The 16137-nt window shown below is 43.8% G+C and overlaps 2 protein-coding genes across 6 annotated transcripts in view; one reads left to right on the top strand and one right to left on the bottom strand.

Moving 5' to 3' along the window:
* The window catches only part of LOC126997409 (sorting nexin-24-like), a 15697-nt gene extending 13495 nt beyond the window's left edge, over positions 1-2202 (top strand). For 3 of the 5 annotated variants that reach the window (XM_050858483.1, XM_050858481.1, XM_050858482.1), the window contains exon 4: positions 1-2202. This exon is cut by the window's left edge and continues 5 nt beyond it. In XM_050858483.1, coding sequence (XP_050714440.1) covers positions 314-1591 — 1278 coding nt within the window. In that variant the 5' untranslated portion in view covers positions 1-313 and the 3' untranslated portion in view covers positions 1592-2202. The other 2 variants (XM_050858484.1, XM_050858485.1) reach the window with 1 other exon arrangement.
* Positions 1773-8697, bottom strand: LOC126997412 (adhesive plaque matrix protein-like). Its single transcript, XM_050858487.1, has 3 exons — positions 7600-8697; positions 5132-5662; positions 1773-2832 (listed from the first exon to the last, which is right to left on the bottom strand). The coding sequence occupies exons 1-3, from the start codon at positions 7612-7614 to the stop codon at positions 2518-2520; spliced, it is 861 nt and encodes a 286-aa protein (XP_050714444.1). The 5' UTR covers positions 7615-8697; the 3' UTR covers positions 1773-2517.
* Between the last annotated feature and the right edge of the window lie 7440 nt (positions 8698-16137).

Below are 16137 nucleotides of genomic sequence, written 5' to 3' on the forward strand. Positions count from 1 at the left end.
AGGACAGTGGCTACGAGGGCAGTCCCGAGCACCAGCCAGTGTTGGTGTATTCGCGAGACCCGTATCTGCCTGTTCACTCCGCCCGTACCTCCACTTCTCGTACCCTGCCCAGCACAGTGACCAAAGGTGTCCTCACTGCCCTCTACGACCAAGACTTTCGCATGCCCTCTTGAGTCACAGGGAAGGTAGTCCCATCCGCATCTGCATTATCTTGTGGCTTCTCTGTTGTGTACTTTGTTTTGCTTCAGTGAGGGTGTCAGTGGATGGGGACCATCTTCAAATAGTCTTCACAAGTGAGGATCTTGACGGCGTGATGGAGGCAGCGCAGCGACTAAAGATCTGGCAGTGGGTTATGTTTGGGATCATTTGGCTTGCTTATGGTTCCACCTACCTGCTTAGAAAGCCTCTGGGAGTAGTCAAGAATGACTTACAGAAAGCTTTGGATATCAGCGTAGTAGGCCTGGGATGGGTGGACACGGCCCTCTTGCTACCTTATGCCGGGGTATCCCTTGTGTTTGGCTCCATTGGGGATCGTCTAGGACCTCGAGTCACACTTGGTGGTGGTCTTGTCATTGCTTCTATTGCCACAGTGTGTATATCGGTATGTGAATCATATCTCACTCTGCTGGCACTGCTAGCTGTTAGTGGGGCCAGCCAGGCACTCTGCTGGCCAGCCAGCTGTGCCATGTTGGCCCGCTGGTTTTCTGATGCCGCACGGAACACTGTGTTTGGGATGTTTGGTACATGCTGCTTTGTGTTCGGCATGGCCGGCACCACCCTGGCTGTCTACTTACAGAATACCTATGGATGGCGTGACGTGTTTGTACACCCGTCCCTATTTGTGGCCGCTTTGGGCTTCCTGGTGCTCATTATGGGGCGGGACCCAGGAGAAAGGAGTTTGATCGTGCCAGGTCGGGTCACTGTTCCCACGAAGACCAGCAGCGAGGTTAGCTTGTCTTTCCTGTCCCTGTGGCGGCTGTCATCTGTACCCGAGGTGTCTTTGGCCATGTTCTGTGTCAAGAGTGTGCGTTATGCTCTCATGTTCTGGTTGCCGCTTTACCTGCTCCATTCCCTTAATTACTCTCAGGTCACAGCTGGGCTGGTCTCCACTGCCTTCGAGGTGGGCGGCACCCTGGGCAGCGCCTTTGTGGGGGTGGTAGTGGATCGTTGTATGGGTGGGCGGGCCATCCTTACCAGCGCCATAGCAATATCTGCCTCTGCTCTTTCACTGTTAGCCTTTGTAATTCTGGCACCGTTGGGCATTTTGTTCCAGGTTATTTTCCTAGGTCTGGCCGGAGCTTTCAACTGTGGTCCAGATATCCTGCTTGCTGGCTCTGTTGCTGCAGACCTGGGAGAGCGCGTCGGTGCAGCGACAGCTGTGACTGGTGTAGTAAATGGCATGGGCTCATTGGGGACTGTGCTGGAGGGCCCTCTGGTGAGTCTGGTGGCTGCTGAGCTGGGTTGGGGTGCCATGATCCCTCTCATGGTAATTTTGTCAGCCTTAGGGGCGGTAGCCGCTTTCAAGGCAAGTGTCATCCATGCCCGTGGTGAGGGGGGTTGGGTGCAGGTGTCTCCTGTGGAGGATGCCTAGAGGCCTCATAGTAAGGACATATTTTGGGTACACAGCTGGTGCACCTGTAAGAAGGGAAGATAACCAGTTACTGTTGTGATTCAAAGCCAAGTCCATGAGGCAGTGATTCAGGAAATAACAGTATTTTTCCCGATTGAATGTACAACAGCGTCAACAGTGTACCATTGTGCTCGTCTGTTGAGAGAGAGAGCGAGAGAGAGAGAGAGAGAGAGAGAGAGAGAGAGAGAGAGAGAGAGAGAGAGAGAGAGAGAGACAGAGAGAGAGAGCACTGATCTGATCAGACGCACTGCTTTCTGCTCCATGTGCATGTGTCCGTGTGTGTGCCGACTGCCATGACACATGAGTTCAAAGCACTCAAGACTGACATTGTTTTGTATCTGATTTGTTATTCATAATGATTTTAGATATTTAAGACTAATTGTAATATATTTGTATCAGTTGATGTACAAGTATTTTTAATTGAAAAATAATTATGTGCAACTTGGGTAGTAACACTAAGGATGTTTCTCGCAGCACAAATTTTATTTTTCTTCCTAGTGAATAAAATATACCAAAGATGAAAGTCGTGGTTGGTTCGTGATCAATTCTAATAAAAGCGAAGCTTGAATACATTTCCACTTTCTATACTTCCCAAACAATATTGTCACATGATGTCACAAAGCAAGTATGGAGTGAGTGGGGAATGATATTTGATAATACAGACAGTACATTATCCTTAACCTGTGGTCTTCCTTGAACCCTTGTGCCCATTAGCTACTTGGCATAACTTTATTGTCTGCACTTGTTTCCAGGGAACTTGTTGTCCTTAGCTATAGTTTTTAGTAAGATTCTGAAAATGAGGATAGTGCTACATAACAATCATACAGTCAGCAGATATTCTTAACATAAGTTAGAGAATCAAAGAGGAAAGAGAAAGTGAGGATCTCCTAATGACCCGTGTATAAGGGCTTGTAGGTTGGTCTGGGTTTGTAGACATGTGGTTTGGGACTGTATAGAGGCTTGTGCACTGGTTTAGGACTGTAGGGTGAGGGATGGGTTGGGTAGGTGGGGGTGCCCTCGTAGGTGATGGTGGGGTGGTAACCAGTGTCGTCGCTGTAGTAAGTTACCACCATCCTGCGGCCGTCCGGTAGATCCACGAAATACTGGCCCTCTGTGCGGTAGCCGGCACGCTTCTCTGAGTGGCCAAATGTGGTGCCATGGTACTTGTCTGACACACCATAGCCGAAGTCATAGTTTGTGGGCTGAGGAAAGTGACACAGGGACAGTTAGCTTGTGGAGTTGGTAATAATGATAAAGTTGAGGGATGTAGGTTTATAGTTAAATGAAGGAAGAGTGATTATGTCCACAGATCAGAAGGAAGTTTACAGCTCTGTAGGGAGACTTAAAGGAGGAAGACTTATGAGGACAAGAAACAAAGAGGAAAAGTAGAAGAGAGAATAAGAAGAGAATACTTGTAGGTATGGACGAGTTGGGTTAGGAATGGTGAAAGAAATTAAGGAAAAAAAGAATATTCTGTAATTTTGAGTTCATCATCACCAGTCTTTACTAGTCCACTGCAGGATACAGCCCTTTCCCAACGTCCTCCACCTCTGTCTGATGTTAGTGAACTTCATCTGATTATTTCATGTCTCCATCTGGTCCTCCTCCTCTCATGACTTGTAGCTTTCCGAGTTACCACTGTTACTTTGGTTGTCCATTTGTTATCAGTTCCATGCATGATATAACTTCGTCGCATTTTATATCTAATACTAACAGGTTATAAAAAAAAAAATCAAAGCAATAAACAATGTAATGGTAGTATTGAGATGGAAAAACTAGACTCAAGCGAGATAAGTACAAACTGATAAACATTCTGAATGAAAATTTCACTGTAAAAGATCTCACAGGCCCTTCCTCCCATGGCACAGGAGACTTGCATTGCTCCTAACCATTTCCTAACCCTCTCGCCGAAGACCCGTAGAAGTACGCAATAATTGACCATAGACTTACAAAGCGACCACTAATATCATGGCGAAAGTTTTACTATCACCACAACGACGACCACCACCACCGCCATCACCGCTTCAGTCATCCGAGATTCTCCCCCCTTCCCCTTCCTCCTCCTGTTCAGTGTTCACAAACATGTCGGTTCGGCTGTTAAAGCGTGCGGTGCCGAAGTCTGAATTACTCCCAGATGCCCGGCTGTTATTTAACCCTCAAACCTCTTACGGTCTTGCCCCTGGTTGAAATTGCGAAGTCGCTGTGAGATGATGAACGTACGTAATAGTCTTGGCCCCCCATCTTGCTTGAGGATTAATGGCCATTTCGACAGTCCAACACCGTGTCATTGTAAGCGCCCAAAACAAACTATATTCTCCACAGTGATCCGTTAGCTCTACTCAATACCTCATAATAATAAAGAGATTCCCTGTGTGGTTTCCTAAAATTTCCTTCTCCTTTTTTTATATCAACGCCAAACACTAGAGCTACAAATAGTTATCGTCGTGTTTTGTGTTCGGTTGGGGAGCTCACAAACATAATGTATTGGACTAAAACTGACCCTTAGTGCGAGTAAAGATGGAGGTGAAATGGCTGAAAAGAAAGGGAGAAGCTGACCTTTAGTGCGAGTAAAGATGGAGGTGAAATGGGTGAAAAGAAAGGGAGAAGCTGACCCTTAGTGCGAGTAAAGATGGAGGTGAAATGGGTGAAAAGAAAGGGAGAAGCTGACCCTTAGTGCGAGTAAAGATGGAGGTGAAATGGGTGAAAAGAAAGGGAGAAACTGACCCTTAGTGCGAGTAAAGATGGAGGTGAAACGGGTGAAAAGAAAGGGAGAAACTGACCCTTAGTGCGAGTAAAGATGGAGGTGAAATGGGTGAAACGAAAGGGAGATGAAATGACGAGTAGTATAATTGTGAGATGCGAGCTCAGGAAAACCATAAATCGGGTTAATTAGAGTCATTATATCAGAAAAGTGGGCTAATGAATCATCGACCCTTACTCGACCTCTTGTCAAAATGCCGATAATGATAACAAACCTACCAAACTAGCAGCGATCTCTTTAGGAGTGAAAGTAAGATTGCTGGACTCGCTGTACAGAAAGTTTGCAGGAAGTTGTATAATACCCATTACGGCCTCTTCTACCCTCTCTACCTGCCTCCCACGTGATAACTCCCATGGCCCAGCGCTCCCTCTCCTGATAATGCGTCCCGAGATTCACCACATTCGTCGTCTGAGCTCGAGTGGAACATAATGATTACTCAGGGAACATTGCAACCATAGTCTAGGGAATTATCGATGTAAGTGTGAAGGAGCACTGTTGTCCGCCTCTAGGGGCCAATTAAGCACACATTTGACACGGTTTTCGTAGGAGTTTTAGGTATTTCCAAGGGTAGTTTAATGACCTTTCTGGTAGTTTGACCCTTCTTCTATACCATGAACCTTAGAAAACTCATGAAAACCAGATTACTCATTTGGCCTATGGAAATACTTGGCGTGAGAAGCTGAAGCGTCTGAGAATACCAACCTAGCTATTTTTTTTATTTATTATTATAGTGAACTCACCTCGTCGTGGTAGTAGTGGTCCTCTTTGTGTAAGTGGGAGTGCTTGTAGGCTGGGGCTGGGGCGTAGGTGGGTTTGGGGGTGTATACGGGGGTGTAGGCTGGCTTAGGGGAGTAGGCAGGCGTAGAGGAGTGTGCAGGGGTGTAGGTAGGCTTGGGTGTGTAGACTGTGGGGGCGTAGGTAGGTTGAGGGGCGTAGGTTGGCTTGGGCGAGTACGCTGGTGGGGCGTACGTGGGTGTTGGGGTGTAGGTTGGCTTGGGTGAGTAGGAAGGTGGGGCGTAAGTAGGTTTGGGGGCGTAGGTTGGCTTGGGTGAGTAGGGAGGTGGGGCGTAAGTAGGTGTTGGAGTGTATACTGCTGTGTACGTTCTTTTAGGGGCGTAAGTAGGTTTAGGGGAGTATACGGGTGCGTGGTGTGGCGCCGGGGTGTACGGGGTGTTGTAGTGGGGCCTGTAGGTGGAGGGTGACGGGTGGACTTTGAGTGACCCACCCATTGCTTCCCCCACCACCACGCTCACCACCACCACGCCGACCGCCTGCAAGACAAAATAAGGATCTTTAATAATAGTACTGTAGTAGTTGTAGTAGTAGCAGTAGTAGTAGTAGTAGTAGTAGTAGTAGTAGTAGTAGTAGTAGTAGTAGTAGTAGTAGTAGTAGTAGTAGTGGTAGTAATAGTAGTGGTAGTAGTAGTAGTAGTAGTAGTAGTAGTAGTAGTAGTAGTAGTAGTGGTGGTAGTAGTTGTAGTAGTAATAGTAGTAGTAGTAGTAGTAGTGGTAGTAATAGTAGTAGTAGTAGTGGTAGTAATAGTAGTAGTAGTTGTAGTAGTAGTAGTAGTAGTAGTAGTAGTTGTAGTAGTAGTAGTAGTAGTAGCAGTACACACACACACACACACACACACACACACACACACACACTAAACAATGCCACAACATTTTAATTCGCAAATATGGCTTTACCTCTATTTATCCTCTCCTGACCAGCACACGACGCGCGTCACCGGGGTGAGGCTGTGCACCGCCCTGAGTCCTTAGCTAACCCACCTTTGAGGTTGAGGTCCATGGCTGAGATGGATGGCGGTTAAGGTATGTAATGAACGTGGTTTTGTTGTTTTGTCACATGTTTGTAATATATATATATATATATATATATATATATATATATATATATATATATATATATATATATATATATATATATATATATATATATTACAGACCTAACCTTGTTCGATAAACGTAAACAAACATCTTATTTTTAAGGTCATTTCACGTGTTTCTTACGTAATATGACAACCGATGCAACCACTAATTAGTGCTACATTGACCATGTCATTAGGTGCACCAGCGTGTTGTGTTATTGTATTGTGCACACGTATACATCTGCGCCAAGGTTTGTATTGAGTTTTCGTTGCGTGCCCCTAAACGAGAACAGCATCCACATCACCGCTGGGGATAGCAGCGGGCGTGGCAACGGAGGTTAATCTGGTGGCCGTCCGTTCTGTTCTATTCTGGCATTGCCACACCCCGCCCATCAGCCCGCTGCCCCCTGCGACTGAGAGAAGGGCAGAGAGGTTGATAGGGCGGTGGTAATTACTGTGTGGAAACAAGGCGGGACTCGAGGATGTGGGGGGATGGGGGGGATGATAGAGGAGACCTTTGTAGAGGCACAGGGCATCGGGTTGGTGAGACGAGGTGTGTGTGTGTGTGTGTGTGTGTGAGAGAGAGAGAGAGAGAGAGAGAGAGAGAGAGAGAGAGAGAGAGAGAGAGAGAGAGAGAGAGAGAGAGAGAGAGAGAGAGAGAGAGAGAGAGAGAGAGATGAGACAACCCCAAAAAATCACACGTATACCCAATTCATTAACCAGCTTTTAACGATGAAGCTAAAAAACAAACAAAAAAAAAACTAATAACTCGCTATAATCTCTGAAGCAGTAATGTTTATCCATCTCAATGCTACTAACTTAAAAAAACAAAACAGCATCAACACTGGACACGAACACGGCTCAGGAGATAAATATGCACGTGTAACTACCCGAGGAGGAGGACCGTGACGACAGGACTTACACGATCTTGCTTAATGCTTAGCTGACCACCTTGACCACAGCTGCCATATTTTATCGCCTCTCCCTTTTGTCCCATAAGTGCATAATACTTAATAGTACTCGGTTTAAAAAATAAGTCTTATGCATCATCTACAACAAACAGATCTTGCCTCCCTATTACGGTTGCAGCGAGTTTTAACAGAGGCATTTTTGGTTTCGATAACAAGCCTCAAAGGGACACTAAGAGGCAAACGATGAAGAAACTTAAAATCATTCGCTAATTACATTGCTACTACTACTACTACTACTACTACTACTACTACTATTATCAAAACAGGCAATTTATGAGTTATTACATCTTACAAAACATCTCATCCCAGTCCAGCCTAACCCATTCCAAGCTGTGTCCTTTGCCCATGTCTCGTCCTCACCCACCTGTGCTGCGTTCATCCTCCTTCCTCCGTCAGTCGAGTGTTCAGCAACAGCCCTCCCGCCGGTTTATATAGTGCCGCTCCTCCTCTCACTCTACCTCCTCAGTCTCGCGGGTGGGAGGTGACCGCAGACGACACTCATCAACTCTTTTTTTTAATGTTTTCATCAGTTAAAGAGAGATGAAGGAGCAAGGTCATGACATGAATGGTTTAGCTTATACATTACGTTTATTTCATATTCTTAGAGGCTTTATTGTTATCAAAATACACACAGTTAAGATTCATACGTTTGAATACGAGTTCTTCATTAAACCTGGATCATATATCGAATGTTTTACGTGAATTACGCTTGTCTCACATCTGAAAGGTCTATATCATTGTGTCATTACCTGAGGCTGAGAGAGTCAAAAGAAAATATGAATTGGTTAAAAGAACGTAAAGGTGATCTGTATACAACGATAAAATGCAGCCAAATTTGCGTGTTAAAAAATTAGGAATGTGTACGAGGTGTTAAACTTTATTTTGACATGGAAAAAAAGTAACACAAAGTCAAAATCCTCCGTTTAGTCTGTTATTGCAAGTCTTTCATTCCTACAATCACAGGGGCAAGCGAGGTCAAGTCGTCGCAACATGACCTGCAAAACTAAGGAGAAGGAGATACGTAAACAGACGAATAAACGGAGTCTCATTAACACTAATTTATGTTTTCCGTGAATCATCTGGCATTACGAGAGGTGACATCCGGCCACCTCTCCGTGACATCTCTTTGCCCACCTCTTCCTTCGTCCTTCAGCGTGACGTCACTCAGTACCCGCTTGATCTTGCTATGGTTTGCTTGTTCGTGAGCCAGTTCGTGCTTGCTCCTGACTTGCCCTGTGTATTTGTGTGTGTCGGTGGGAATAGGTGTGAGTGAGATAGATAGATCGATGGATAGCTAGATAGCTAGAAAGAGAGAGATAGAGACATCCTTCCCTATTTTTTTATTTATTTCTAAGTTAATTAAATGTTGCTTGTCACATTTGCAGGTTATGAAAGTCAACATTTCTGTGTCAATTACTCTTTCATTACCGAGTCATCTAAAACAGTTAAAAGAGTCCTCCTCCTTGTTGTTGTTTTTCTTCTCTCTCTCTCTCTCTCATTGTTATTTTGCTTTTGCTTACGTTGCTTGCCACCACCACCACCACCACCACCTTCACCACCACCATCTGGGACGAGCGGGTTATTAGCGTTTTTGTTTTGTTTTCCTTTAGTGCAGTTTCATAGTTGTTGTCATTTATTTGTTGTTGTTTCTTTGGTTCTATTTTGTTGTTGTTGGAGGTGTTAGTGGTGATGGTTTTGGAAATTATATCAGTTTACATTTAGATTTATTTATTTACGTGATTATTTTCCTGATTATTCATCCATACTTTTTTTACCCATCATTTATATATTCCCTTTTCGAGTCATTCTTTATTTTGTTTCTGATCACATTATTCATTCATGGGTTTTCCTTTCTTAATTTCTGGATGTTGCACTTGCTCGGGGCACCAGGGTAACCGGTTCTCACCCACCACAGGCTCAAGGGGCAATTAAATGAGGTGATCGCCGAGGGCATGTGCGGGTATAGCGTATGCATCCAACTCTACCTTACCTTCTCTTTTCAACTCCTCCTCTTCCTTTTTCATCACCGTAATCATCATCATCATCATCATCATTTGTTGTTGTTGTTGTTGTTGTTGTTTTTCTTCTTCTTCTTTTTCTTCTTCTTCTTCTTCTTCTTCTTCGTCGTCGTCGTCGTCGTCGTCGTCGCCTAGTTGGAAAGGTTACGAATTCGATCCCACATAGCAATGGTCCGTGTGTCTGCCCATGCATGGAAACTGAAGTCTGCCGGGCCTGCAGTGGTGAACAAGGTCATGAGGTCATGTCAAAGTTGTAGCCCCATAGCATTTATTAAGACCCTGACTTTGGTCCTGATCTGAACATCACGGTAGAGATGGCAGGATGGTCGCAAATGACTCCAATGGACAAGACAAATAACTTATATTCCGACAACATTTGGCTAATGTTAACTGTTTGATCTGTAAAAATGGTCATAGCAATCTAATTGCCATAAAAAATGCCATTTGCACCATATTTCTGAACTATGATCGTTTTTACAGACCAAACGGTTAACATCAGCCAAATGTTGTCGGAATGTAAGTTGTTTGTCTTGTCCATCCTGCCACATCTACCGTGATGTTCAGATCAGGACCAAAGTCAGGGTCATAATAAATGCTATGGGGCTACAACTTTGACATGACCTCATGACCTTGTCCACCACTGCAGGCCCGGCAGACTTAAGTTTTCATGCATGGGCAGACACAAGGACCATTGCTATGTGGATTTGAATTCGTAACCTTTCCAGCTAGGCTGACATCCCCCCCCTCCCTGGCTCTCGCTCTAGATCGTGAGCAGCTCGGTGCACCTGACGGCTGGTTTTGGTGACAACGACGAGGAGGAGGAGAGAATGGCGGCGATGACAATGATTTACATAGATTTACATAGAAAATCAGACCACACAGACCCCATGGTCCAGACTAGGTGGTCTGTCCTTAAACCTAAGTGATTCTACATTAATCAGAAGGCTCCAAAACGTTGCATTTCAACTCTAGTTGATATTATGTTGAAGGAAGTGACGGTCGAGCTTGTTTTTGAAGGAGTCAATCGTGTTACACTGGACCACTGACGGTGGAAGCTTATTCCATTCTCGCACTACAACGTTGGTGAAGAAAAATTTGGTGCAGTCTGAATTTACTTGTCTACATTTGAGTTTTACGCCATTGTTCCTCGTACACAAAGTGTCATCGATCATAAACAATGTTGATCTGTCTACATTCGTGAAACCATTAAGTATTTTAAAACATTCGATCAGTTTTCCTCGGAGGCGACGTTTCTCAAGAGAGAACATGTTAAGGGTGGAAAGCCTTTCTTCGTAAGATTTGCTGCGCAAGGAAGGGATCATTTTTGTTGCCCGACGCTGAACACCTTCTAATTTAGCAATGTCCTTTGCATGGTGGGGAGAACAAACCTGTACCGCATATTCCAAGTGGGGTCTGACTAAACTATTGTAGAGTGGAAGTATTACATCTTTATTCTTGAATAAAAAGTTTCTTTTAGTGAAGCCCAACATTCTGTTCGCTTTATTTGCTGCATCGATGCATTGCTGTGAGAATTTGAGGTTTGACGCGATTTTGACCCCCAAGTCCTTAACGCATGCTGATGATGAAAATTATGATAATGAGGATGACGATGAGAAGTATCAGCACTACTACCTGGATAAAAATGATAGTAATTGTTGAAATAATAATAATGATAATTATAGTCACTATAGTAATAGTAATCAGCAAAACACGCGGCGGCCCAGGCCGATGCGGGGAAGAAAGGACGCGGGGCGGGCCGCCCTGATGGCCTGTGGTCACCGGAGGACTGTTAGCGGTCCTCTGTGTGTGTGTGTGTGTGTGTGTGTGTAAGGGGAGGCTGCGGCCGGTGGTCATTGGGAAAGGTCAGGATGTCCGCGACACGGTGACTCCCACAGATCCAGAGGTGATGGATGATTCTTTGGTTGTACGTGTTGCTGTTGTTGTTGGTGTTGTTGTTGTTGTTGTTGGTGGTGGTGGTGTTGGTGGTGGTGGTGATGATGTTGTTGGTGGTGTTGTTGTTGTTGGTGTTGGTATTGTTGTTGTTGTTAGTGGTGGTGGTTGTGGTCATATTCTTCAATTGTTTTTTTTTAAAGGTCTGTGTGTGTGTGTGTGTGTGTGTGTGTGTGTGTGTGTGTGTGTGTGTGTGTGTGTGTGTGTGTGTGTGTGTGTGTTGTTAAATGTATCCACACCAGTCGTTCTAGCGACTGCTTTCAGAGTCTAAACATATCAATTTGCATACATTCGTTGTAATTAAGAGGGTGGGCTTTCTGGGTCCTAATATTTTTTTGTCTAACCTTGAATCTCTTCAGGAAGAAAAGCTCCAGAGGTAGCATGCCCCCAGACCCTCCTAGAAATCCTGCCTTCGTCGCTAGTAGTTCTACGTTACTGTGGGTTAAGTCCCCATTGTCCTCAATGTCTACCTCGCAACAGCTCTGACATACACACTTGTTGTTCTCTTTGGAATTTCATATATTACTGTTGTGTTTATTATTGTTGTATTAATACTTTGTTGTCAATTATTATTCAGGACCGTAATTTTGGCAGATTTTTGGGGGGAGGCTAGAGGGCATCATAAGTTAATGATGTGAGGGGGAGGGGGGCGAGCGCAGCGAGCATGCGCAGGTGGGGATTTTTGTTTTGAAAAATAAGCATTATTGTTGTTGATATAGAAAACATTATGGGGGGAGGAGCTATAGCCCGTAGCTCACCCAGAAATTACTGCCCTGGTATTAAACGTGGAAACAAATATTAAAGATATAAAGGGAAATGACTTTTTCGCAAAGGGGGTCACAGGGAGGTAAATGGCCATTGTGAGGGAGGCACTGCGGGCCCCTCTTTGCGGGGTATTAGCCAATCTTGCGGCCTCCGGAGCGTGTCACCCACCGACGAGAGGACGGCAGGGGAGGACCATGATTCAGGGGCGTCCGCCTCACCACAGCCTCCTGACACACACACACACACACACACACACACACACACACGCACTGTTTAGTTGTAAGCAGTTATTAAATTATATACATTGTTATTTGGGTAAACTTGAAAGTCAGTATTATGATTCCTTCAAGTGTAATTTTTCAGTTACTGCTATGACTACCGTGTTCTAAGTTATCTTTATAATTATTATTATTATTATTATTATTATTATTATTATTATTATTATTATTATTATTATTATTATTATTATTATTATTATTATTATTATTATTATTATTATTATTATTATTATTATTATTATTATTATTATTATTATTATTATTATTATTATTATTATTATTATTATTATTATTATTATTATTATTATTATTATTATTATTATTGTTGTTGTTGTTGTTGTTGTTGTTGTTGTTGTTTTCACACACACACACACACACTCACACACACACACACACACACACCATTCATATTGTATTTTATAGTTATTCATGATCTTATCATAATATGTACATTTTCAGCTTAACGGCTGCAATTCCCAAATAAATAGATTATTATTACTATTATTATTATTATTATTACACACACACACACACACACACACACACACACACACACACCTTCTGAGTTAGATTAGGTTAGGTCACATATAAGCTATGGGCACTGTTGGGAAAGGAAGGATACGGGATAATACTTAAAGGAGGAACACTCGGAAGGTAATAACGTATAATAATTGACGTAAATCTGGAATTATATAGTCCGTCCTACTGTGCCAGGACTCGTATTATAGAAAACGTGATGCGCTTCTAACATGTTCTGTTGGTGTATGGTGTACAATTTTAGTTTTATTGCTTCAGAGGAAAGAGCGGAGTGTGCTGAAGCACTCTTGTGGGTAATATTGTTACCAGGCGAGTCGTCGAATTCAGAGATAAAAATGCAGTTATTTGTTGGGGAAAAAAAAAAATGTGCTGGAGTTGGCTTTACCTGCTGGGATTAGGTTATTGTATTTTATCGTGTTCGGTCTCTTTGGTGTTAGGAAATTGTCGTTTTGGTGAATTAAGGATGAACTTCATTGCAATATTTACTGTTTTTTTTCATATATTTTCTTATATTTGAAAGCTTAATGAATAAAATACTAGGCTACAGTCTGTTCATGTGTGTGGCTAAGCCATCAAGATTTTTGGAAATTCTCACGCACCTTGGCAGCGTAGTGCTGAACAATGGCGGGTCACATCAAGAAGTCCTCCGACGGATTGAATTCCCCCACGGTCTTATGGGCTAACTCAACACGGGTATTCGGTATCGACGGTACTTGTGCAGAAGGAGAAAGATCTGTATCCTCAAATCGCTTGTGACTGTCACTTGAAGAGGCGAATTGACGCCTTCGGTAATGGTGTCTGCTCAGAATCAAATCGGGGATTGCTCCGTGAGATTGAATTAATGCCTATTACCTGTATAGTCTGTGAATGCTAACTATATCTATATGGGCATGCGGCACGCCACCCTGAGGGGGCGCTCACAAAGTTCGTGACTTGAACGTCGATGAATCCTACCATGAGCTACTTGGGATGGGGAGATAGCCTGCATGGAGAATGGAGACTTGCTCGGAGGGCCCCCCAGGGATAGGTGTTGTAGGATTGGCGAGAAAAAACTCCCCTTGGTGTATGCCCCCATTGATTGCTTGATTGACCTGCAACTCAGTGAAGAAAAGTCTTCATTATATTAGGAATTAATCGTTCCATAAAAACAGTTCTATTAAGGAATTAATCGTTCCATAAGAAGTTCTATTAAGGAATTAATCGTTCCATAAAAACAGTTCTATTAAGGAATTAAGGGAGAGTCTGCACTCAGTTATGTTTATTGGCTGTGGGAAATAATCTGGCAGAACATGCTTCGTCATGGCACTGAAGTATTCGAGACGCTGCACTCCTTGTCGGGCATAATTATGCTCCAAGCACGCACACTTACCGGAAGTGCCTGAGGAAGGATATAGGAAATTGGCGCGCTTGTCTTCTTGATTCCGGATAGCAGCCTCACTTCCCGTGCTATGAGGCAAAAAACTTGCTTCCTCTTGACCAACTGGACGTCTGGAAGCATTTTGTTCCGCAAATATGTTTGAGGCTACGCGGAAGTATTCCCTCCTCACTTCCTTAAGGGTCTACAGCAAAACAGCATTTTTCATAATGTGATATTCGTCTGGGAACTGGTTTAGCCGGTTCAGGAGTGCTCTGAGGAGAGAGCGACAGGACCCACACCCAGCGTGCCGCGGTGCACCAAAGAAGCTGTGTGCGGAAGCCCCTGTTAAGCCTGGGTACTGTTATTATGAAGACATATCTTTTATAAACCATAATACTGACTCAATATTTTATGCCCACAAATGTAACAGACCGCAAGGAGTAAACTGGAGTGGCGATGAGACAACCCACACAGATCGATCACTATGACACGTAGGTGGAAATGCAGTATGAGAAAAAATGTGAAGACCAACAGGGACGTATCCTTCACGAAATGTATGAAGCGCCGGACGCGAGCCTTCAGTGGCACACAGGAAGAGAAATTAAGTCCAATGCACAAAAACTTGAGTAAAACAAGTCATGGAGAAAGTTATCTGGTGATCTTGGGGAACAGTTTAGAGGAGAAAAAAATCGTTGTATCGAATAAATGTTAGTGAAGGTCAGTGACAATTCAAAGTGCTTATTGATTGCTGAGAATGTTCTACCTTACTAAATGTTTGCACGAAGCGTTCAACAGCATCTTTACGCCCATTCTGTACAAAGAGACAAAAAAGCTTCAGAGGGGATGTGCTTACACAGACGCTAACTCAGTCACTCCGGTTATAGTCGCTGTAAGCCGTCATATCGTACCATTTGACAGTAATACACCGATGAGCTCACATTCGGAGAAGTTGGACCTCAATTGAGATATGGTCTTCCCTAACAACTGTACATGACTCCGAGAAGATCGATCACGATCAAGGACAAAAAGCTTGATGGTCGATCCCAGGTGAAAAAAAGGTATTCCCGACTCCGTTTTTTACCCTGCATTGAGGTAGTGCGGTACAAGGGCGGCCTTTACGCAACAGTGGTTACCTGTGGACTGAGGCGTCGAGGAATCCGTCTTTACGATCTTCACACCTCGCAAAAAAATATACAAAAACACCAGAAGTAGAGACCCATGCCGGACATCTCCTGAGGGGCGGCGCGAGGACCATTCTGTGGTCGTATGGGTCGTGCAGGAGAGAAGAAAAAAAACATGGAAACCGTTAGGTGTCTGCTGGAATGTAGTGTTTTAGTCTACATAATTGTCTGAAATATCTCGTCTTCATTATGTCGACGTGAAGAAGAATTGGCCGAGAAAAAATCGGCTGAGCACAGATGATAAGGTGTGTGTGTGTCCCTTAGCCTGAGGAGACGAGGCGCGGGTTTGTGTTACTGTGTGTTTGATTGGAGGCTGTACATCGTGTTTCGCAGGACACGGTTCATTTTTCTGGAAAGAGTGTGTTGTGTTTAAAATATTTTAGTTCGTGATTCTGGGCGGGTTCCATTATGTTCAGCAAAAACTTACTGACCCCCAAAATTAAATACTAACGTCATGTAATTACGTCGTTGCCTTAGTCTAAAATTCGACTCCAGGAAAGTCTTTCATAGAAAAAAATATAAAGTTTCGACGAAAATAATTGTGTAATCTATATTCCGTACTTAAATTTACTTTAATAAAAATGAGTGTACCATAATTACCATGTATGTAAAACCTAAATGTGCTCCGAAGACAAAGGTGTTATGCCACGGCTGCGTCAACTCGTGCAAGGACAGGCGGCCCGGAAGCCCTGGAGAGAGAGAGAGAGAGAGAGAGAGAGAGAGAGAGAGAGAGAGAGAGAGAGAGAGAGAGAGAGAGAGAGAGAGAGAGAGAGAGAGAGAGAGAGAGAGAGAGAGAGAGAGAGAGAGAGAGAGAGA

Source organism: Eriocheir sinensis, chromosome 12, assembly GCF_024679095.1.
Source record: "Eriocheir sinensis breed Jianghai 21 chromosome 12, ASM2467909v1, whole genome shotgun sequence".
Classification (NCBI taxonomy): Eukaryota; Metazoa; Arthropoda; class Malacostraca; order Decapoda; family Varunidae; genus Eriocheir; species Eriocheir sinensis.

Excerpts from the sequence above, each read along its gene's own strand:
- LOC126997412 (XM_050858487.1), bottom strand. Across the intron at positions 2,833-5,131 it reads ACCACTACTACCACGACGAG|CCCACAAACTATGACTTCGG; the intron begins GTGAGTTCACTA and ends CACTTTCCTCAG.